Source organism: Oncorhynchus clarkii, chromosome 6, assembly GCF_045791955.1.
Source record: "Oncorhynchus clarkii lewisi isolate Uvic-CL-2024 chromosome 6, UVic_Ocla_1.0, whole genome shotgun sequence".
NCBI classification, from domain to species: Eukaryota; Metazoa; Chordata; class Actinopteri; order Salmoniformes; family Salmonidae; genus Oncorhynchus; species Oncorhynchus clarkii.
The window spans coordinates 80592525-80617123 of NC_092152.1; the positions used below are offsets into that span (position 1 = coordinate 80592525).

At 44.4% G+C, this 24599-nt stretch overlaps 1 protein-coding gene across 2 annotated transcripts in view; it reads left to right on the top strand.

Moving 5' to 3' along the window:
- Positions 1 to 24599, top strand: part of LOC139411686 (potassium voltage-gated channel, KQT-like subfamily, member 1.1) — a 68359-nt gene that overhangs the window by 22898 nt on the left and 20862 nt on the right. For both annotated transcript variants that reach the window (XM_071158321.1, XM_071158320.1), the window contains exons 3-8: positions 15902 to 16028; positions 18606 to 18684; positions 23015 to 23111; positions 23344 to 23484; positions 23833 to 23943; positions 24364 to 24459. In XM_071158321.1, the coding sequence (XP_071014422.1) occupies positions 15902 to 16028; positions 18606 to 18684; positions 23015 to 23111; positions 23344 to 23484; positions 23833 to 23943; positions 24364 to 24459 (651 nt within the window). The remainder of the gene's footprint in view (positions 1 to 15901; positions 16029 to 18605; positions 18685 to 23014; positions 23112 to 23343; positions 23485 to 23832; positions 23944 to 24363; positions 24460 to 24599) is intronic.

The window sequence follows — 24599 nt, forward strand, 5'->3', positions numbered from 1 at the left end:
GCAGTACCAGGCTCTGGCCCTCTCTTCTGGGTGGGGAGTTAGTATATACTCTACTATAGGGCAGTAGCAGGCTCTGGCACTCTCTTCTGGGTGGTGAGTTCTTATATTATTATATACTCTACTATAGGGCAGTACCAGGCTCTGACACTCTCTTCTGGGTGGTGAGTTATTATATTATTATATACTCTACTATAGGGCAGTACCAGGCTCTGACACTCTCTTCTGGGTGGTGAGTTCTTATATTATTATATACTCTACTATAGGGCAGTACCAGGCTCTGGCACTCTCTTCTGGGTGGTGAGTTCTTATATTATTATATACTCCACTATAGGGCAGTGCCAGGCTCTGACACTCTCTTCTGGGTGGTGAGTTATTATATTATTATATACTCTACTATAGGGCAGTACCAGTCTCTGACACTCTCTTCTGGGTGGGGAGTTCTTATATTATTATATACTCTACTATAAGGCAGTACCAGGCTCTGACACTCTCTTCTGGGTGGTAAGTTATTATATACTCTACTATAGGGCAGTACCAGGCTCTGACCCTCTCTTCTGGGTGGTGAGTTCTTATATTATTATATACTCTACTATAGGTCAGTACCAGGCTCTGACACTCTCTTCTGGGTGGTGAGTTAGTATATACTCTACTATAGGGCAGTACCAGGCTCTGGCACTCTCTTCTGGGTGGTGAGTTAGTATATACTCTACTATAGGGCAGTAGCAGGCTCTGGCACTCTCTTCTGGGTGGTGAGTTATTATATTATTATATACTCTACTATAGGGCAGTACCAGGCTCTGACACTCTCTTCTGGGTGGTGAGTTATTATATTATTATATACTCTACTATAGGTCAGTACCAGGCTCTGGCACTCTCTTCTGGGTGGTGAGTTCTTATATTATTATATACTCTACTATAAGGCAGTACCAGGCTCTGACACTCTCTTCTGGGTGGTGAGTTCTTATATTATTATATACTCTACTATAGGGCAGTACCAGGCTCTGACACTCTCTTCTGGGTGGTGAGTTCTTATATTATTATATACTCTACTATAGGTCAGTACCAGGCTCTGACACTCTCTTCTGGGTGGTGAGTTCTTATATTATTATATACTCTACTATAGGGCAGTACCAGGCTCTGGCACTCTCTTCTGGGTGATGAGTTATTATATTATTATATACTCTACTATAGGGCAGTACCAGGCTCTGACACTCTCTTCTGGGTGGTGAGTTCTTATATTATTATATACTCTACTATAGGGCAGTACCAGGCTCTGACACTCTCTTCTGGGTGGTGAGTTAGTATATACTCTACTATAGGGCAGTACCAGGCTCTGGCACTCTCTTCTGGGTGGTGAGTTCTTATATTATTATATACTCTACTATAGGTCAGTACCAGGCTCTGGCACTCTCTTCTGGGTGGTGCAGTCTTATATTATTATATACTCTACTATAGGGCAGTACCAGGCTCTGGCACTCTCTTCTGGGTGGTGAGTTCTTATATTATTATATACTCTACTATAGGGCAGTACCAGGCTCTGGCACTCTCTTCTGGGTGATGAGTTATTATATTATTATATACTCTACTATAGGGCAGTACCAGGCTCTGACACTCTCTTCTGGGTGATGAGTTATTATATTATTATATACTCTACTATAGGTCAGTACCAGGCTCTGACACTCTCTTCTGGGTGGTGAGTTCTTATATTATTATATACTCTACTATAGGGCAGTACCAGGCTCTGACACTCTCTTCTGGGTGGTGAGTTAGTATATACTCTACTATAGGGCAGTACCAGGCTCTGGCACTCTCTTCTGGGTGGTGAGTTCTTATATTATTATATACTCTACTATAGGGCAGTACCAGGCTCTGACACTCTCTTCTGGGTGGTGAGTTATTATATTATTATATACTCTACTATAGGGCAGTACCAGGCTCTGACACTCTCTTCTGGGTGGTGAGTTATTATATTATTATATACTCTACTATAGGGCAGTACCAGGCTCTGACACTCTCTTCTGGGTGGGGAGTTATTATATTATTATATACTCTACTATAGGGCAGTACCAGGCTCTGACACTCTCTTCTGGGTGGTGAGTTCTTATATTATTATATACTCTACTATAAGGCAGTACCAGGCTCTGACACTCTCTTCTGGGTGGTGAGTTATTATATTATTATATACTCTACTATAGGGTAGTACCAGGCTCTGACACTCTCTTCTGGGTGGTGAGTTCTTATATTATTATATACTCTACTATAAGGCAGTACCAGGCTCTGACACTCTCTTCTGGGTGGTGAGTTATTATATTATTATATACTCTACTATAGGGCAGTACCAGGCTCTGACACTCTCTTCTGGGTGGTGAGTTATTATATTATTATATACTCTACTATAGGGCAGTACCAGGCTCTGACACTCTCTTCTGGGTGGTGAGTTCTTATATTATTATATACTCTACTATAGGGCAGTACCAGGCTCTGGCACTCTCTTCTGGGTGGTGAGTTCTTATATTATTATATACTCCACTATAGGGCAGTGCCAGGCTCTCACACTCTCTTCTGGGTGGTGAGTTCTTATATTATTATATACTCTACTATAGGGCAGTACCAGGCTCTGACACTCTCTTCTGGGTGGGGAGTTCTTATATTATTATATACTCTACTATAGGGCAGTACCAGGCTCTGACACTCTCTTCAGGGTGGTGAGTTCTTATATTATTATATACTCTACTATAAGGCAGTACCAGGCTCTAACACTCTCTTCTGTGTGGTGAGTTAGTATATACTCTACTATAGGGCAGTACCAGGCTCTGGCACTCTCTTCTGGGTGGTGAGTTCTAATATTATTATATACTCTACTATAGGGCAGTACCAGGCTCTGACACTCTCTTCTGGGTGGTGAGTTATTATATTATTATATACTCTACTATAGGTCAGTACCAGGCTCTGGCACTCTCTTCTGGGTGGTGAGTTCTTATATTATTATATACTCTACTATAGGGCAGTACCAGGCTCTGGCACTCTCTTCTGGGTGATGAGTTATTATATTATTATATACTCTACTATAGGGCAGTACCAGGCTCTGACACTCTCTTCTGGGTGGTGAGTTCTTATATTATTATATACTCTACTATAGGGCAGTACCAGGCTCTGACACTCTCTTCTGGGTGGTGAGTTCTTATATTATTATATACTCTACTATAGGGCAGTACCAGGCTCTGGCACTCTCTTCTGGGTGGTGAGTTCTTATATTATTATATACTCCACTATAGGGCAGTGCCAGGCTCTCACACTCTCTTCTGGGTGGTGAGTTATTATATTATTATATACTCTACTATAGGGCAGTACCAGTCTCTGACACTCTCTTCTGGGTGGGGAGTTCTTATATTATTATATACTCTACTATAAGGCAGTACCAGGCTCTGACACTCTCTTCTGGGTGGTAAGTTATTATATACTCTACTATAGGGCAGTACCAGGCTCTGACCCTCTCTTCTGGGTGGTGAGTTCTTATATTATTATATACTCTACTATAGGTCAGTACCAGGCTCTGACACTCTCTTCTGGGTGGTGAGTTAGTATATACTCTACTATAGGGCAGTAGCAGGCTCTGGCACTCTCTTCTGGGTGGTGAGTTATTATATTATTATATACTCTACTATAGGGCAGTACCAGGCTCTGACACTCTCTTCTGGGTGGTGAGTTATTATATTATTATATACTCTACTATAGGTCAGTACCAGGCTCTGGCACTCTCTTCTGGGTGGTGAGTTCTTATATTATTATATACTCTACTATAGGGCAGTACCAGGCTCTGACACTCTCTTCTGGGTGGTGAGTTATTATATTATTATATACTCTACTATAGGGCAGTACCAGGCTCTGACACTCTCTTCTGGGTGGGGAGTTCTTATATTATTATATACTCTACTATAGGGCAGTACCAGGCTCTGACACTCTCTTCTGGGTGGTGAGTTCTTATATTATTATATACTCTACTATAAGGCAGTACCAGGCTCTGACACTCTCTTCTGGGTGGTGAGTTATTATATTATTATATACTCTACTATAAGGCAGTACCAGGCTCTGACACTCTCTTCTGGGTGGTGAGTTCTTATATACTCTACTATAGGGCAGTACCAGGCTCTAACACTCTCTTCTGTGTGGTGAGTTAGTATATACTCTACTATAGGGCAGTACCAGGCTCTGGCACTCTCTTCTGGGTGGTGAGTTCTAATATTATTATATTCTCTACTATAGGGCAGTACCAGGCTCTGACACTCTCTTCTGGGTGGTGAGTTATTATATTATTATATACTCTACTATAGGTCAGTACCAGGCTCTGGCACTCTCTTCTGGGTGGTGAGTTCTTATATTATTATATACTCTACTATAGGGCAGTACCAGGCTCTGGCACTCTCTTCTGGGTGATGAGTTATTATATTATTATATACTCTACTATAGGGCAGTACCAGGCTCTGACACTCTCTTCTGGGTGGTGAGTTCTTATATTATTATATACTCTACTATAGGGCAGTACCAGGCTCTGACACTCTCTTCTGGGTGGTGAGTTAGTATATACTCTACTATAGGGCAGTACCAGGCTCTGGCACTCTCTTCTGGGTGATGAGTTATTATATTATTATATACTCTACTATAGGGCAGTACCAGGCTCTGGCCCTCTCTTCTGGGTGGGGAGTTAGTATATACTCTACTATAGGGCAGTAGCAGGCTCTGGCACTCTCTTCTGGGTGGTGAGTTCTTATATTATTATATACTCTACTATAGGGCAGTACCAGGCTCTGACACTCTCTTCTGGGTGGTGAGTTATTATATTATTATATACTCTACTATAGGGCAGTACCAGGCTCTGACACTCTCTTCTGGGTGGTGAGTTCTTATATTATTATATACTCTACTATAGGGCAGTACCAGGCTCTGGCACTCTCTTCTGGGTGGTGAGTTCTTATATTATTATATACTCCACTATAGGGCAGTGCCAGGCTCTGACACTCTCTTCTGGGTGGTGAGTTATTATATTATTATATACTCTACTATAGGGCAGTACCAGTCTCTGACACTCTCTTCTGGGTGGGGAGTTCTTATATTATTATATACTCTACTATAAGGCAGTACCAGGCTCTGACACTCTCTTCTGGGTGGTAAGTTATTATATACTCTACTATAGGGCAGTACCAGGCTCTGACCCTCTCTTCTGGGTGGTGAGTTCTTATATTATTATATACTCTACTATAGGTCAGTACCAGGCTCTGACACTCTCTTCTGGGTGGTGAGTTAGTATATACTCTACTATAGGGCAGTACCAGGCTCTGGCACTCTCTTCTGGGTGGTGAGTTAGTATATACTCTACTATAGGGCAGTAGCAGGCTCTGGCACTCTCTTCTGGGTGGTGAGTTATTATATTATTATATACTCTACTATAGGGCAGTACCAGGCTCTGACACTCTCTTCTGGGTGGTGAGTTATTATATTATTATATACTCTACTATAGGTCAGTACCAGGCTCTGGCACTCTCTTCTGGGTGGTGAGTTCTTATATTATTATATACTCTACTATAAGGCAGTACCAGGCTCTGACACTCTCTTCTGGGTGGTGAGTTCTTATATTATTATATACTCTACTATAGGGCAGTACCAGGCTCTGACACTCTCTTCTGGGTGGTGAGTTCTTATATTATTATATACTCTACTATAGGTCAGTACCAGGCTCTGACACTCTCTTCTGGGTGGTGAGTTCTTATATTATTATATACTCTACTATAGGGCAGTACCAGGCTCTGGCACTCTCTTCTGGGTGATGAGTTATTATATTATTATATACTCTACTATAGGGCAGTACCAGGCTCTGACACTCTCTTCTGGGTGGTGAGTTCTTATATTATTATATACTCTACTATAGGGCAGTACCAGGCTCTGACACTCTCTTCTGGGTGGTGAGTTAGTATATACTCTACTATAGGGCAGTACCAGGCTCTGGCACTCTCTTCTGGGTGGTGAGTTCTTATATTATTATATACTCTACTATAGGTCAGTACCAGGCTCTGGCACTCTCTTCTGGGTGGTGCAGTCTTATATTATTATATACTCTACTATAGGGCAGTACCAGGCTCTGGCACTCTCTTCTGGGTGGTGAGTTCTTATATTATTATATACTCTACTATAGGGCAGTACCAGGCTCTGGCACTCTCTTCTGGGTGATGAGTTATTATATTATTATATACTCTACTATAGGGCAGTACCAGGCTCTGACACTCTCTTCTGGGTGATGAGTTATTATATTATTATATACTCTACTATAGGTCAGTACCAGGCTCTGACACTCTCTTCTGGGTGGTGAGTTCTTATATTATTATATACTCTACTATAGGGCAGTACCAGGCTCTGGCACTCTCTTCTGGGTGATGAGTTATTATATTATTATATACTCTACTATAGGGCAGTACCAGGCTCTGACACTCTCTTCTGGGTGGTGAGTTCTTATATTATTATATACTCTACTATAGGGCAGTACCAGGCTCTGACACTCTCTTCTGGGTGGTGAGTTAGTATATACTCTACTATAGGGCAGTACCAGGCTCTGGCACTCTCTTCTGGGTGGTGAGTTCTTATATTATTATATACTCTACTATAGGGCAGTACCAGGCTCTGACACTCTCTTCTGGGTGGTGAGTTATTATATTATTATATACTCTACTATAGGACAGTACCAGGCTCTGACACTCTCTTCTGGGTGGTGAGTTATTATATTATTATATACTCTACTATAGGGCAGTATCAGGCTCTGACACTCTCTTCTGGGTGGGGAGTTATTATATTATTATATACTCTACTATAGGGCAGTACCAGGCTCTGACACTCTCTTCTGGGTGGTGAGTTCTTATATTATTATATACTCTACTATAAGGCAGTACCAGGCTCTGACACTCTCTTCTGGGTGGTGAGTTCTTATATTATTATATACTCTACTATAGGGCAGTACCAGGCTCTGACACTCTCTTCTGGGTGGTGAGTTCTTATATTATTATATACTCTACTATAGGGCAGTACCAGGCTCTGGCACTCTCTTCTGGGTGGTGAGTTCTTATATTATTATATACTCCACTATAGGGCAGTGCCAGGCTCTCACACTCTCTTCTGGGTGGTGAGTTCTTATATTATTATATACTCTACTATAGGGCAGTACCAGGCTCTGACACTCTCTTCTGGGTGGGGAGTTCTTATATTATTATATACTCTACTATAGGGCAGTACCAGGCTCTGACACTCTCTTCTGGGTGGTGAGTTCTTATATTATTATATACTCTACTATAAGGCAGTACCAGGCTCTAACACTCTCTTCTGTGTGGTGAGTTAGTATATACTCTACTATAGGGCAGTACCAGGCTCTGGCACTCTCTTCTGGGTGGTGAGTTCTAATATTATTATATACTCTACTATAGGGCAGTACCAGGCTCTGACACTCTCTTCTGGGTGGTGAGTTATTATATTATTATATACTCTACTATAGGTCAGTACCAGGCTCTGGCACTCTCTTCTGGGTGGTGAGTTCTTATATTATTATATACTCTACTATAGGGCAGTACCAGGCTCTGGCACTCTCTTCTGGGTGATGAGTTATTATATTATTATATACTCTACTATAGGGCAGTACCAGGCTCTGACACTCTCTTCTGGGTGGTGAGTTCTTATATTATTATATACTCTACTATAGGGCAGTACCAGGCTCTGACACTCTCTTCTGGGTGGTGAGTTCTTATATTATTATATACTCTACTATAGGGCAGTACCAGGCTCTGGCACTCTCTTCTGGGTGGTGAGTTCTTATATTATTATATACTCCACTATAGGGCAGTGCCAGGCTCTCACACTCTCTTCTGGGTGGTGAGTTATTATATTATTATATACTCTACTATAGGGCAGTACCAGTCTCTGACACTCTCTTCTGGGTGGGGAGTTCTTATATTATTATATACTCTACTATAAGGCAGTACCAGGCTCTGACACTCTCTTCTGGGTGGTAAGTTATTATATACTCTACTATAGGGCAGTACCAGGCTCTGACCCTCTCTTCTGGGTGGTGAGTTCTTATATTATTATATACTCTACTATAGGTCAGTACCAGGCTCTGACACTCTCTTCTGGGTGGTGAGTTAGTATATACTCTACTATAGGGCAGTACCAGGCTCTGGCACTCTCTTCTGGGTGGTGAGTTAGTATATACTCTACTATAGGGCAGTAGCAGGCTCTGGCACTCTCTTCTGGGTGGTGAGTTATTATATTATTATATACTCTACTATAGGGCAGTACCAGGCTCTGACACTCTCTTCTGGGTGGTGAGTTATTATATTATTATATACTCTACTATAGGTCAGTACCAGGCTCTGGCACTCTCTTCTGGGTGGTGAGTTCTTATATTATTATATACTCTACTATAAGGCAGTACCAGGCTCTGACACTCTCTTCTGGGTGATGAGTTATTATATTATTATATACTCTACTATAGGGCAGTACCAGGCTCTGACACTCTCTTCTGGGTGGTGAGTTCTTATATTATTATATACTCTACTATAGGGCAGTACCAGGCTCTGACACTCTCTTCTAGGTGGTGAGTTAGTATATACTCTACTATAGGGCAGTACCAGGCTCTGGCACTCTCTTCTGGGTGGTGAGTTCTTATATTGTTATATACTCTACTATAGGTCAGTACCAGGCTCTGGCACTCTCTTCTGGGTGGTGCAGTCTTATATTATTATATACTCTACTATAGGGCAGTACCAGGCTCTGGCACTCTCTTCTGGGTGGTGAGTTCTTATATTATTATATACTCTACTATAGGGCAGTACCAGGCTCTGGCACTCTCTTCTGGGTGGTGAGTTATTATATTATTATATACTCTACTATAGGGCAGTACCAGGCTCTGACACTCTCTTCTGGGTGGTGAGTTATTATATTATTATATACTCCACTATAGGGCAGTACCAGGCTCTGGCACTCTCTTCTGGGTGGTGAGTTAGTATATACTCTACTATAGGGCAGTACCAGGCTCTGGCACTCTCTTCTGGGTGGTGAGTTAGTATATACTCTACTATAGGTCAGTACCAGTCTCTGACACTCTCTTCTGGGTGGTGAGTTAGTATATACTCTACTATAGGGCAGTACCAGGCTCTGGCACTCTCTTCTGGGTGGTGAGTTCTTATATTATTATATACTCTACTATAGGGCAGTACCAGTCTCTGACACTCTCTTCTGGGTGGTGAGTTAGTATATACTCTACTATAGGGCAGTACCAGGCTCTGGCACTCTCTTCTGGGTGGTGAGTTCTTATATTATTATATACTCTACTATAGGGCAGTACCAGGCTCTGGCACTCTCTTCTGGGTGGTGAGTTCTTATATTATTATATACTCTACTATAGGGCAGTACCAGGCTCTGACACTCTCTTCTGGGTGGTGAGTTATTATATTATTATATACTCTACTATAGGGCAGTACCAGGCTCTGGCACTCTCTTCTGGGTGGTGAGTTCTTATATTATTATATACTCTACTATAGGGCAGTACCAGGCTCTGACACTCTTCTGGGTGGTGAGTTCTTATATTATTAGATACTCTACTATAAGGCAGTACCAGGCTCTGACACTCTTCTGGGTGGTGAGTTCTTATATTATTATATACTCTACTATAGGGCAGTACCAGGCTCTGACACTCTCTTCTGGGTGGTGAGTTATTATATTATTATATACTCTACTATAGGTCAGTACCAGGCTCTGACACTCTCTTCTGGGTGGTGAGTTCTTATATTATTATATACTCTACTATAGGGCAGTACCAGGCTCTGACACTCTCTTCTGGGTGGTGAGTTCTTATATTATTATATACTCTACTATAGGGCAGTACCAGGCTCTGGCACTCTCTTCTGGGTGGTGAGTTCTTATATTATTATATACTCTACTATAGGGCAGTACCAGGCTCTGGCACTCTCTTCTGGGTGGTGAGTTCTTATATTATTATATACTCTACTATAGGGCAGTACCAGGCTCTGGCACTCTCTTCTGGGTGGGGAGTTAGTATATACTCTACTATAGGGCAGTACCAGGCTCTGACACTCTCTTCTGGGTGGGGAGTTAGTATATACTCTACTATAGGTCAGTACCAGGCTCTGACACTCTCTTCTGTGTGGTGAGTTGGAACAGCAACATGCTCTCAATTTAATTTATTTTATGAAGCCCATTTTACATCAGCAGTTGTCACAAAGTGCTTTACAGAAACCCAGCCTGAATCTTCAAAGAGCAAGCAATGCCCAATGGCTAGGATGAACTCCCTAGAAGGCAGAAACCTGGGAAGAAACCTAGAGAGGAACCAGGCTCTGAGAGATGGCCAGTCCTCCTCATGTTTACAGTCAGGTTTGGGTAATTCAGTAGGATATTTATGTTATTTACTGCCAAAGTGTAACACTCACCTGGGTGATGCCATGGGAGACAGAATGCTTACACTGAGGAGGGGACGATTGATGAATCAGTCAGCCAATTAGGAATCAGTGGATACATTTATGCTTTTTGGTTACTTGCCAGTAGGCCAAACCCAAAATGTTCCTGCATTTCTCCACAATATTAAGATCCTTATTGTGTAACAGAGTTGCTTGGCCTGCAGAGGACAGATCCTTATTGTGTAACAGAGTTGCTAGGCCAGCAGAGGACAGATCCTTATTGTGTAACAGAGTTGCTTGGCCTGCAGAGGACAGATCCTTATTGTGTAACAGAGTTGGTTGGCCTGCAGAGGACAGATCCTTATTGTGTAACAGAGTTGCTTGGCCAGCAGAGGACAGATCCTTATTGTGTAACAGAGTTGCTTGGCCTGCAGAGGACAGATCCTTATTGTGTAACAGAGTTGCTTGGCCTGCAGAGGACAGATCCTTATTGTGTAACAGAGTTGCTTGGCCTGCAGAAGACAGATCCTTATTGTTTAACAGAGTTGCTTGGCCAGCAGAGGACAGATCCTTATTGTGTAACAGAGTTGCTTGGCCAGCAGAGGACAGATCCTTATTGTGTAACAGAGTTGCTTGGCCTGCAGAGGGCAGATCCTTATTGTGTAACAGAGTTGCTTGGCCAGCAGAGAGCAGTAGTGGTCTATTTTCTCTCTACACTATAGAAAGGTCATTCTTCCTATGACAGTCCTCTCTCTCCCCATCCGCCCAAACCTTCAGCACAACATGCATGGTCAGATAGCTATCCCAAACATCAAACATCAAACCTGACCCTAAACTTCAGCCATACCAGCCCCTAACACCAAACCTGCATTTGACATTGTATTTAATCTTCACCCTTGTCTGATTCCTCGCCCTATCCTTCTGTCTAAAGACCATTTCATTCTTTAAGTCTCATTTTAGGGAATAATACTGTAATGACAATAGTTGATTGGATGGAAGCGCTCTTCATTGTATGAGTGAAACTCAATCACATTCATCACCAATGTGTAGCATCCACCTGGATGGGTCCTCATTGCCATAGTCAAAATGATATTATTTGTGAACCAAAAGAACTGTCACATTTGTCCATGCTCACAAATCTGTGTTGACATACATCCCTAAATGTGATGTCTGTGCGGTCAGCCAAAGCAACTCTGAATTTTTAAACCCATCCAGACCCTGCCCCCTAAATCCTTCCCTCAAACCTAGACACCACCGACCAGCTGCGGAGTTAAACAGCTCTTGTGTTTGTATAGTCTGGCTGACAGATCCCTTCTGCAGTCAGAGGAACAGAGACAAAGGAGAAGAAAGAGGGGGACTATGCTTGAGAGTTGTCGTAGAGGAGAAAGAAAGAGGGGAAAGAGAGAGAGAACGAGGGATTAGGGTTAGACGGGAGCGGGGTCGGAGTGTGGGGGCCACAAGGTCACGCACACGCAGGTGGAAAGTTCACCTCAGCCAGTGTCTAACAGGATTAAATGACGCTGTCCACTCATCAGGACGACGCCCAGAATCACAGATTAATCTGCGCCTGCAGAGGTGGGATTAGCAGGGGCCCTAACTAGAGAGGCCCTTCTGTTTGCCAGGGGCCCTAACTAGAGAGGCCCTTCTGTTTGCCAGGGGCCCTAACTAGAGAGGCCCTTCTGTTTGCCAGGGGCCCTAACTAGAGAGGCCCTTCTGTTTGCCAGGGGTCCTAACTAGAGAGGCCCTTCTGTTTGCCAGGGGCCCTAACTAGAGAGGCCCTTCTGTTTGCCAGGGGCCCTAACTAGAGAGGCGCTTCTGTTTACCAGGGGCCCTAACTAGCTCTGCTAGGACAGTTGTCCCTCTTTTGTTTCTCAACTATAGGAAAAATAAAGAAAGAGATGTGTGAGTCGTCAGAACGTGAAAGACTGTTTTGAGTAAATTCATGACACGACCCACATAATGTTCAACTGATCAGGGACAGTGCTTTTTTTCTGTGGCCATCTGTGTCCATATACATATCCCTGGATTTGATTCTTCTTTTTCTGTGGCCATCTGTGTCCATATACATAACCCTGGATTTGATTCTTCACTTTTTGTGTCCATATTTTGGTGCCACATAGTGTCTGACCTCAGTATAACTACGTTAGTAAGTCTGATCAGAAAGGGGCCTATAGGTGGAATGACTGGACCTCAACGCTGATGACCCTGCCCTCCGTCCTCCTCCCTCCACTCCCATCCCCACCACAACAACAACAACAGCTCTTCCTTTGTCTGGTTTGCACCCCACTGCACGTGAGGTCACCACTTTACTCACTGTTACCAAGGTCCAGTGTCGATTCTCTCTTCCTGGAAGGAGTAACCTAGTGCATCTGTGGCACTTTTGTGATTTAATGAAACATTTTATTGAACCTTTATTTAACTAGAGCGCTGTGCCACTCGGGACCCCTGATACGAACATGTGTTTGTCCAGCGCCAGGACGGAACATGTATTGGGTATCTGTCAAAAGTCCATTAAAGGTTATTGATTTGGTATTGGTCTTCTAAATTGCTCAGTGCTAAACTTGCAAATTTGAATGGAATTGCATTGGCGTTTAATTTCAGTTCATTGTTTGATTCATGTCATGCACTGGGAGTCATTTGGCGTTCATTGTTAGTTCATTGTTTGATTCATGTCATGCACTGGGAGTCATTTGATGTATAGGAACATATTGGTTATTTTGTCCATTCAGGGAACAAGGAACTAGAAGCAATAGGCCTGGTTACCAATGTTATCCCTACTGTACATTAGAGTTCTTGTTCTATTGTCCTGGTTACCAATGTTATCCCTACTGTACATTAGAGTTCTTGTTCTATTGTCCTGGTTACCAATGTTATCCCTACTGTACATTAGAGTTCTTGTTCTATTGTCCTGGTTACCAATGTTATCCCTACTTTACATTAGAGTTCTTGTTCTATTGTCCTGGTTACCAATGTTATCCCTACTTTACATTAGAGTTCTTGTTCTATTGTCCTGGTTACCAATGTTATCCCTACTGTACATTAGAGTTCTTGTTCTATTGTCCTGGTTACCATTGTTATCCCTACTGTACATTAGAGTTCTTGTTCTATTGTCCTGGTTACCAATGTTATCCCTACTGTACATTAGAGTTCTTGTTCTATTGTCCTGGTTACCAATGTTATCCCTACTGTACATTAGAGTTCTTGTTCTATTGTCCTGGTTACCAATGTTATCCCTACTGTACATTAGAGTTCTTGTTCTATTGTCCTGGTTACCAATGTTATCCCTACTGTACATTAGAGTTCTTGTTCTATTGTCCTGGTTACCAATGTTATCCCTACTTTACATTAGAGTTCTTGTTCTATTGTCCTGGTTACCAATGTTATCCCTACTGTACATTAGAGTTCTTGTTCTATTGTCCTGGTTACCAATGTTATCCCTACTTTACATTAGAGTTCTTGTTCTATTGTCCTGGTTACCAATGTTATCCCTACTTTACATTAGAGTTCTTGTTCTATTGTCCTGGTTACCAATGTTATCCCTACTGTACATTAGAGTTCTTGTTCTATTGTCCTGGTTACCAATGTTATCCCTACTGTACATTAGAGTTCTTGTTCTATTGTCCTGGTTACCAATGTTATCCCTACTGTACATTAGAGTTCTTGTTCTATTGTCCTGGTTACCAATGTTATCCCTACTGTACATTAGAGTTCTTGTTCTATTGTCCTGGTTACCAATGTTATCCCTACTGTACATTAGAGTTCTTGTTCTATTGTCCTGGTTACCAATGTTATCCCTACTGTACATTAGAGTTCTTGTTCTATTGTCCTGGTTCCTGATGTTATCCCTACTGTACATTAGAGTTCTTGTTCTATTGTCCTGGTTACCAATGTTATCCCTACTGTACATTAGAGTTCTTGTTCTATTGTCCTGGTTACCAATGTTATCCCTACTGTACATTAGAGTTCTTGTTCTATTGTCCTGGTTACCAATGTTATCCCTACTTTACATTAGAGTTCTTGTTCTATTGTCCTGGTTACCAATGTTATCCCTACTGTACATTAGAGTTCTTGTTCTATTGTCCTGGTTACCAATGTTATCCCTACTGTACATTAGAGTTCTTGTTCTATTGTCCTGGTTACCAATGTTATCCCTACTGTACATTAGAGTTCTTGTTTTATTGTCCTGGTTACCAATGTTATCCCTACTGTACATTAGAGTTCTTGTTCTATTGTCCTGGTTACCAATGTTATCCCTACTGTACATTAGAGTTCTTGTTCTATTGTCAGAAGCTGTTCTTAGTGTACTAGGGCCCTGGGTTTCGGTTAATCATGTCACATGACCTGAATTTGAACCTTTATTTAATAAAGTGTTTTCATCTAACTGTCCCCTTTTATTTTTATGTCAGATAGTCCAGCACCATTCCTCAGGCACCAATCCTCCAGCACCATTCCTCAGGCACCAATCGTCCAGCACCATCCTTACACCGTTTGCTTTCATGTTTGATCTAATTCTCCTTCCTGGAAAAGGAAAGTTAGAATCCAGGTGATGTGACATGAATAACCACAACACAGGGTCATATATTAGTCCTGTTGTGGTTCCCTGAAGCCTGTCACACATCCTGGATGTAATTTTGGGCTGCAGATAGTTCAGCACGCTGTGTTTTAGGGACCACCAGCTGGAGATGTCTGACTGGCCACATATTTCACAACATTCTACATGTAAAATCAGTGCACACTTGGTTCTCAAATTACGTTCAGAGGTGCTAAGTGCTCTGGGCCAGCTGTTGGTGTGTCTGAGCCTTTAGTTTTATCACCTGCTCTATTCCCTCTTTTTCTATCTGAGAATCACTTACTATTTCCTACATTCTCTCTCTGTGTGTGTCTCTCTCTCTGTCTCTCTCTATGTGTGTGTGTCTCTCTCTCTCTCTCTGTGTCTCTCTCTCTCTGTGTGGTCTCTCTCTCTGTGTGGTCTCTCTCTCTCTGTGTGGTCTCTCTCTCTCTGTGTCTCTCTGTCTCTCTCTCTCTCTCTCTCCCCTCTCTCTCTCTCTCTCTCTCTCTCTGTGTCTCTCTCTCTGTGTGTGTCTCTCTCTCTCTGTGTGTGTCTCTCTCTCTGTGTGTGTGTCTCTCTGTGTGTGTGTCTCTCTGTGTGTGTCTCTCTCTCTGTGTGTGTCTCTCTCTCTCTGTGTGTCTCTCTCTCTCTCTGTGTGTCTCTCTGTGTGTGTGTGTCTCTCTGTGTGTGTCTCTCTCTCTGTGTGTGTCTCGCTCTCTTTATTTATTAATTCATTTGTTTATTTATTTATTTAAGGGGCTGTATTGACATGGAAAACATATGTTTACATTGCCCAAACAAGTGAAATAGATAATAAACAATAACAATTGACAGTGAACATTACACTCACAGAAGTTGTCTCTCTACACCCCCCCCCCCCCACCCAACTCTCTGTCTTTAACAGGAGATAGTGCTGGTGGTGTTATTTGGTGTGGAGTATGGTGTGCGGCTGTGGTCGGCAGGGTGCCGTAGTAAATATGTTGGCGTTTGGGGTCGTCTGCGCTTTGCCAGGAAGCCTATCTCCATCATCGGCAAGTGCCTGGAACAAACTCCACACTGGCATCCTTAGTCTTCAGATAAAATAAGATAAAAACATGTACAATAATGGCAATTATTTGCATTCAGTATGCAAATAGATATCCTAATTAAGTAACAGTGACAATTCAACAACCCTGAGATCCCTCTTGTAACATGGCTCCCTCCTGTAACATGTCTCCTCCTGTAACACGGCTCCCTCCCATAACACGGCTCCCTCCTGTAACATGGCCCCTCCTGTAACATGGTTCCATCCTGTCAAATTGTACCCTCTTGTAACATGGCCCCTTTTGTAACATGGCCCCTCCTGTAACATGGCCCCTCCTGTAACATGGCCCCTCCTGTAACATGGTCCCTCCTGTAACATGGCCCCTCTAGTAACATGGCCCCTCCTGTAACATGGTCCCTCCTGTAGCATGGTTCCATTTTGTAAAATTGTACCCTCTTGTAACATGGCCCCTCTAGTAACATGGCTCCTCCTGTAATATGGCCGCTCCTGTAACATGGTTCCATCCTGTCAAATTGTACCCTCCTGTAACATGGCCCCTCATGTAACATTTCCCCTCATGTAACATGTCTCCCTCCTGTAACATGGCCCCTCCTGTAGCATGTCACCCTCCTGTAACATTGCTCCTCCTGTAACATGGCCCCTCCTGTAACATGGCCCCTCCTGTAACATGACCCCTCCTGTAACACGGCTCCCTCCTGTAACACGTTGCCCTCCTGTAACATGTCTCCCCTCCTGTAACACGGCTCCCTCCTGTAACACGGCTCCCTCCTGTAACATGGCCCCTCCTGTAACACGGCTCCCTCCTGTAACATGTCTCCCTCCTGTAACATGGCCCCTCCTGTAACATGTCACCCTCCTGTAACATGGCCCCTCCTGTAACATGTCCCCCTCCTGTAACATGTCTCCCTCCTGTAACATGTCTCCCTCCTGTAACACGGCTCCCTCCTGTAACATGTCTCCCTCCTGTAACATGGCCCCTCCTGTAACACGGCTCCCTCCTGTAACATGGCCCCTCCTGTAACATGTCTCCCTCCTGTAACATGTCTCCCTCCTGTAACACGGCTCCCTCCTGTAACATGTCTCCCTCCTGTAACATGTCTCCCTCCTGTAACATGTCTCCCTCCTGTAACATGTCTCCCTCCTGTAACACGGCTCCCTCCTGTAACACGGCTCCCTCCTGTAACACGTCTCCCTCCTGTAACATGTCTCCCTCCTGTAACACGGCTCCCTCCTGTAACACGGCTCCCTCCTGTAACATGTCTCCCTCCTGTAACATGTCTCCCTCCTGTAACATGTCTCCCTCCTGTAACATGTCTCCCTCCTGTAACATGGCCCCTCCTGTAACATGTCTCCCTCCTGTAACACGGCTCCCTCCTGTAACACGTCTCCCTCCTGTAACATGTCTCCCTCCTGTAACATGTCTCCCTCCTGTAACACGGCTCCCTCCTGTAACATGTCTCCCTCCTGTAACATGTCTCCCTCCTGTAACATGTCTCCCTCCTGTAACATGTCTCCCTCCTGTAACATGTCTCCCTCCTGTAACATGTCTCCCTCCTGTAACACGGCTCCCTCCTGTAACATGTCTCCCTCCTGTAACACGGCTCCCTCCTGTAACATGTCTCCCTCCTGTAACATGTCTCCCTCCTGTAACACGGCTCCCTCCTGTAACACGGCTCCCTCCTGTAACATGTCTCCCTCCTGTAACATGTCTCCCTCCTGTAACACGGCTCCCTCCTGTAACACGGCTCCCTCCTGTAACATGTCTCCCTCCTGTAACATGTCTCCCTCCTGTAACACGGCTCCCTCCTGTAACACGTCTCCCTCCTGTAACATGGCCCCTCCTGTAACATGTCTCCCTCCTGTAACACGGCTCCCTCCTGTAACACGTCTCCCTCCTGTAACATGTCTCCCTCCTGTAACATGTCTCCCTCCTGTAACACGGCTCCCTCCTGTAACATGTCTCCCTCCTGTAACACGGCTCCCTCCTGTAACATGTCTCCCTCCTGTAACATGTCTCCCTCCTGTAACATGTCTCCCTCCTGTAACATGTCTCCCTCCTGTAACATGGCCCCTCCTGTAACATGTCTCCCTCCTGTAACATGTCTCCCTCCTGTAACATGTCTCCCTCCTGTAACATGTCTCCCTCCTGTAACATGTCTCCCTCCTGTAACACGGCTCCCTCCTGTAACACGGCTCCCTCCTGTAACATGTCTCCCTCCTGTAACATGTCTCCCTCCTGTAACACGGCTCCCTCCTGTAACATGCCTCCCTCCTGTAACATGGCCCCTCCTGTAACATGTCTCCCTCCTGTAACATGTCTCCCTCCTGTAACACGTCTCCCTCCTGTAACATGTCTCCCTCCTGTAACATGTCTCCCTCCTGTAACACGGCTCCCTCCTGTAACATGTCTCCCTCCTGTAACATGTCTCCCTCCTGTAACATGTCTCCCCTCCTGTAACATGTCTCCCTCCTGTAACACGGCTCCCTCCTGTAACATGTCTCCCTCCTGTAACACGGCTCCCTCCTGTAACATGTCTCCCCTCCACTGTGTGCTTCTCTGCAGATTTGATTGTAGTGGTGGCCTCCATCATCGTACTGGTAGTAGGCTCCAATGGACAGGTGTTTGCCACGTCTGCTGTCAGGTAAGACACTGGCCCTCGACTCTCATGTCCTAAATCATCTATGTTTACAGCACTATCATGCAGGGCTCCAGACTGCGACCATTTAGTTGCATTTTGCTACACTTTTGACTTGGCTATTGCCAAGCTGCACATTCTACATGGTCACCTCACTCCAAACTTGGCTGTAACCATGATTTGGTCAAATAGTCATGTGCATTATTATCCTCATGATTCCTGTAATGAAGGTTTCTGTCCCTGTGCCTGTTTAGCTGGGGCCTGCTGCTGTAATGAAGGTCTCTGTCCCTGTGCCTGTTTAGCTGGGGCCTGCTGCTGTACTGAAGGTCTTTGTCCCTGTGCCTGTTTAGCTGGGGCTTGCTGCTGTAGTGAAGGTATCTGCCCCTGTGCCTGTTTAGCTGGGGCCTGCTGCTGTAGTGAAGGTCTCTGCCCCTGTGCCTGTTTAGCTGGGGCCTGCTGCTGTAGTGAAGGTCTCTGCCCCTGTGCCTGTTTTGCTGGGGCCTGCTGCTGTAATGAAGGTCTCTGTGCCTGTTTCGCTGGGGCCTGCTGCTGTAATGAAGGTTTCTGCCCCTGTGCCTGTTTTGCTGGGGCCTGCTGCTGTAATGAAGGTCTCTGTGCCTGTTTCGCTGGGGCCTGCTGCTGTACTGAAGGTCTCTGTCCCTGTGTCTGTTTAGCTGGGGCCTGCTGCTGTACTGAAGGTCTCTGTCCCTGTGCCTGTTTTGCTGGGGCCTGCTGCTGTAGTGAAGGTTTTTGTCCCTGTGCCTGTTTAGCTGGGGCCTGCTGCTGTAATGAAGGTCTCTGTCCCTGTGCCTGTTTAGCTGGGGCCTGCTGCTGTACTGAAGGTCTTTGTCCCTGTGCCTGTTTAGCTGGGGCCTGCTGCTGTAGTGAAGGTATCTGCCCCTGTGCCTGTTTAGCTGGGGCCTGCTGCTGTAGTGAAGGTCTCTGCCCCTGTGCCTGTTTAGCTGGGGCCTGCTGCTGTAGTGAAGGTCTCTGCCCCTGTGCCTGTTTTGCTGGGGCCTGCTGCTGTAATGAAGGTCTCTGTGCCTGTTTCGCTGGGGCCTGCTGCTGTAACGAAGGTTTCTGCCCCTGTGCCTGTTTTGCTGGGGCCTGCTGCTGTAATGAAGGTCTCTGTGCCTGTTTCGCTGGGGCCTGCTGCTGTAGTGAAGGTTTCTGCCCCTGTGCCTGTTTTGCTGGGGCCTGCTGCTGTAATGAAGGTCTCTGTGCCTGTTTCGCTGGGGCCTGCTGCTGTAATGAAGGTCTCTGTGCCTGTTTAGCTGGGGCCTGCTGCTGTAGTGAAGTTCTCTGCCCCTGTGCCTGTTTTGCTGGGGCCTGCTGCTGTAATGAAGGTCTCTGTGCCTGTTTCGCTGGGGCCTGCTGCTGTAATGAAGGTCTCTGTGCCTGTTTTGCTGGGGCCTGCTGCTGTAATGAAGGTCTATGTGCCTGTTTCGCTGGGGCCTGCTGCTGTAATGAAGGTCTCTGTGCCTGTTTCGCTGGGGCCTGCTGCTGTAATGAAGGTCTCTGTGCCAGTTTCGCTGGGGCCTGCTGCTGTAATGAAGGTCTCTGTGCCTGTTTCGCTGGGGCCTGCTGCTGTAATGAAGGTCTCTGTGCCTGTTTCGCTGGGGCCTGCTGCTGTAATGAAGGTCTCTGTGCCTGTTTCGCTGGGGCCTGCTGCTGTAATGAAGGTCTCTGTGCCTGTTTCGCTGGGGCCTGCTGCTGTAATGAGCGAGCCACTTACTCACACTCACAATTTTTAATTTCTTTCAGATTGTATAGGCTGTAACATTTCAAAATCCAAATTGCGGGTAATAAACATCTTTGGAAGCAACTACAGTAGTCACTGTTAAAGAGAGGAGGTACTCAGCAACTATGGTTGTCACTGTTAAAGAGAGGAGGTTCTCAGCAACTACGGTTGTCACTGTTAAAGAGAGGAGGTTCTCAGCAACTACGGTTGTCACTGTTAAAGAGAGGCGGTTCTCAGCAACTACGGTTGTCACTGTTAAAGAGAGGAGGTTCTCAGCAACTACGGTTGTCACTGTTAAAGAGAGGAGGTTCTCAGCAACTACGGTTGTCACTGTTAAAGAGAGGAGGTACTCAGCAACTACGGTTGTCACTGTTAAAGAGAGGAGGTTCTCAGCAACTACGGTTGTCACTGTTAAAGAGAGGAGGTTCTCAGCAACTACGGTTGTCACTGTTAAAGAGAGGAGGTTCTCAGCAACTACGGTTGTCACTGTTAAAGAGAGGAGGTTCTCAGCAACTACGGTTGTCACTGTTAAAGAGAGGAGGTACTCAGCAACTACGGTTGTCACTGTTAAAGAGAGGAGGTTCTCAGCAACTACGGTTGTCACTGTTAAAGAGAGGAGGTTCTCAGCAACTACGGTTGTCACTGTTAAAGTGAGGAGGTTCTCAGCAACTACGGTTGTCACTGTTAACCTTTCTGATCTCCCCATCCCGGATCCGGGATCGTGAATACAGACTCAAGCTCATTACCATAACGCAACGTTAACTATTCATGAAAATCGCAAATGAAATGAAATAAATATGCCATCTCTCAAGCTTAGCCTTTTGTAAACAACACTGTCATCTCAGATTTTCAAAATATGCTTCTCAACCATAGGAAAACAATCATTTGTGTAAAAGTAGCTAGCTAGCGTAGCATTTAGCGTTAGCATTAGCGTTAGCATCCAGCACGCAACATTTCAACAAAAACATAAAAGCCTTCAAATAAAATAATTTACCTTTGAAGAACTTCTGATGTTTTCAATGAGGAGACTCTCAGTTAGATAGCAGAAGCTCAGTTTTTCCAAAAAGATTCTTTGTGTATTAGAAATAGCTCCGTTTTGTACATCACATTTGGCTACCAAAAAAAAACGAAAATTCAGTCCTCAAAACGTGAACTTTTTTCCAAATTAACTCCATAATATCGACTGAAAACATGGCAAACGTTGTTTAGAATCAATCCTCAAGGTGTTTTTCACATATCTCTTCGATGATATATCGTTCGTGGAAGCATGGTTTCTCCTCTCAATCAAATGGAAAAATACTTGCACATTGCTTTGCGCACCTGTTTCGACGCAGGACACCAGGCGGACACTTGGAAAATGTAGTCTCTTATGGTCAATCTTCCAATGATATGCCTACAAATACGTCACAATGCTGCCGACATCTTGGGGAAACGGCAGAAGGTCTAAGCTTATTCCTGTCGCATTCACAGCCATATAAGGAGACATTAGAAAACAGAGCTTCAGAAATTCTGCTCATTTCCTGTTTGACGTATCATCTTGGTTTCGCCTGTAGAATGAGTTCTGGGGCACTTACAGACAAAATCTTTGCAGATTCTGAAACTTCAGAGTGTTTTCTTTCCAAAATATGCATAGTAGAGCATCTTTTCACTGTTAAAGAGAGGAGGTTCTCAGCAACTACAGTTGTCACTGTTAAAGAGAGGAGGTTCTCAGCTTTCTGTCGGTGTAGTTTTTATTTCTCAACTCTCAGTAAGCTATTTTACAACCAAGATATTTAATATGGCTTTGAGATATGCAGCTGGAGCAATGCGAATCGGACGTTGCATCGGCCATAGCCTCATTGGGTAGTAGGCTACAACTGCAATGTTTTTTTAGGACATTGACTTTAGTGTTGGAATCCTACATGGTCACCATCAGTGGCTATTATGTTTAGAGTTAGCGATCAAGCTAATATTTTTGGAGTTTCCACTTACTCAGGTGGTGAAATAGTCCCAAATAAATCAGCCTATGATATTATTGCGCATTAAAGATGTGCGCAAATGTATCTCTATTGAACAAAAAGAAAAAAAAAAAAAACAGCTATAACAACTATAGACTATTTGTCCCAAAATTCATGACATCACTGGATTCGTTGAATCATGCATTCCTGGCGTGGACATGTTAGATGAAACAGCTTATTTCTGTAATACCATCTCAGTAGTCTGTCTATAACTAAATCACTTTATCAGACGATTACTAATTGGTAATATCTGTAATACCATCTCAGTAGTCTGTCTATAACTAAATCACTTTATCAGACGATTACTAATTGGTAATATCTGTAATACCATCTCAGGAGTCTGTCTATAACTAAATCACTTTATCAGATGATTACTAATTGGTAATATCTGTAATACCATCTCAGTCGTCTGTCTATAACTAAATCACTTTATCAGATGATTACTAATTGGTAATATCTGTAATACCATCTCAGTCGTCTGTCTATAACTAAATCACTTTATCAGATGATTACCAGTTGTTTTCTATTGTGTGCAGTTCCATCAGGGGAAAATGTTTGTCTGGAGCCCCGATCACAGACCGTGTGTTGTTTGTTCCAGAGGAATTCGCTTCCTGCAGATCCTGCGTATGCTTCATGTGGACCGGCAGGGAGGGACGTGGCGTCTGCTGGGCTCTGTGGTCTTCATCCACAGGCAGGTTAGTTTGGATCCTTGAAAAGCGCTATATAAATACCATGTATTCTTATTATTATGAGTTGTTCACTGCACAGATTAACACAGTTGACTAACACTAACACACACTCCTAATTTAATGCTGAGCGACAAACTTTTATTTTTTATGAATACATTTATTCCTCTCTAGATAACTATGTTAAATAAGTTGTCGTGTGTGTGTGTGTGTGTGTGCGGGACTGTGTGTGTGTTTCCAGGAGCTCATCACCACGCTGTACATTGGTTTCCTGGGGCTCATCTTCTCCTCCTACTTTGTGTACCTGGCAGAGAAGGATGCTGTGGACAGCAATGGAGCCAATGAGTTCGGGAGCTACGCTGACGCCTTGTGGTGGGGGGTGGTAAGGCTGCTGTGTGTGTGTGTGTGTGTGTGTGTGTGTGTGTGTGTGTGTGTGTGTGTGTGTGTGTGTGTGTGTGTGTGTGTGTGTATGTTTCACAGGAGGTTGGTGACACCTTAATCAGGGAGGACAGGCTCATGGTAATGACTGGAGCGGAATCAGTGGAATGGTATCAAACACATGGTTTCCATGGTTTCCAGATATTTGATGCCATTCCATTGGCTCCGTTACAGCCATTATAATGAGCTGTCCTCCTCTCAGCAGCCTCCACTGGTGTGTGTGTGTGTCTGGCTTCACTTAACAAGGCAGGTGTCTGGGATGACTCTCCTAGCAGTCTTTTGTCTTTTGCAGGTGACCGTCACAACTATAGGCTATGGAGACAAGGTGCCTCAGACGTGGATCGGTAAAACCATTGCATCGTGTTTCTCAGTCTTTGCCATCTCCTTCTTCGCCCTACCAGCTGTGAGTGCAGGAGTAATCAGGTGGAAAGATACTGTTTGTTCATCAGTAACACCACTCTTAGAAAAAAAAGTTTATTCGTTTGTCCCCATAGGATAACCTTTTTTTTCGTTCCAGGTAGAACCCTTTGGAGGTTCTACTTGGAACCCCAAATAGTTATTTTCAGAGGGTTCTCCTTAGGAGACAATTGAAGAACCCTTTATGGTACTAGGTAACACCCCCTACTTTTCTAGTGTAGTAATCCTCTGCGTTTGTTTGCAGGGGATCCTGGGTTCAGGCTTTTCTAGTGTAGTAATCCTCTGCGTTTGTTTGCAGGGGATCCTGGGTTCAGGCTTTTCTAGTGTAGTAATCCTCTGCGTTTGTTTGCAGGGGATCCTGGGTTCAGGCTTTTCTAGTGTAGTAATCCTCTGCGTTTGTTTGCAGGGGATCCTGGGTTCAGGCTTTGCACTGAAGGTTCAACAGAAACAGAGGCAGAAGCACTTCAACAGACAGATCCCTGCAGCTGCCATTCTCATCCAGGTGAGTCTGACAGAGACAGAAGCACTTCAACAGACAGATCCCTGCAGCTGCCATTCTCATCCAGGTGAGTCTGACAGAGACAGAAGCACTTCAACAGACAGATCCCTGCAGCTGCCATTCTCATCCAGGTGAGTCTGACA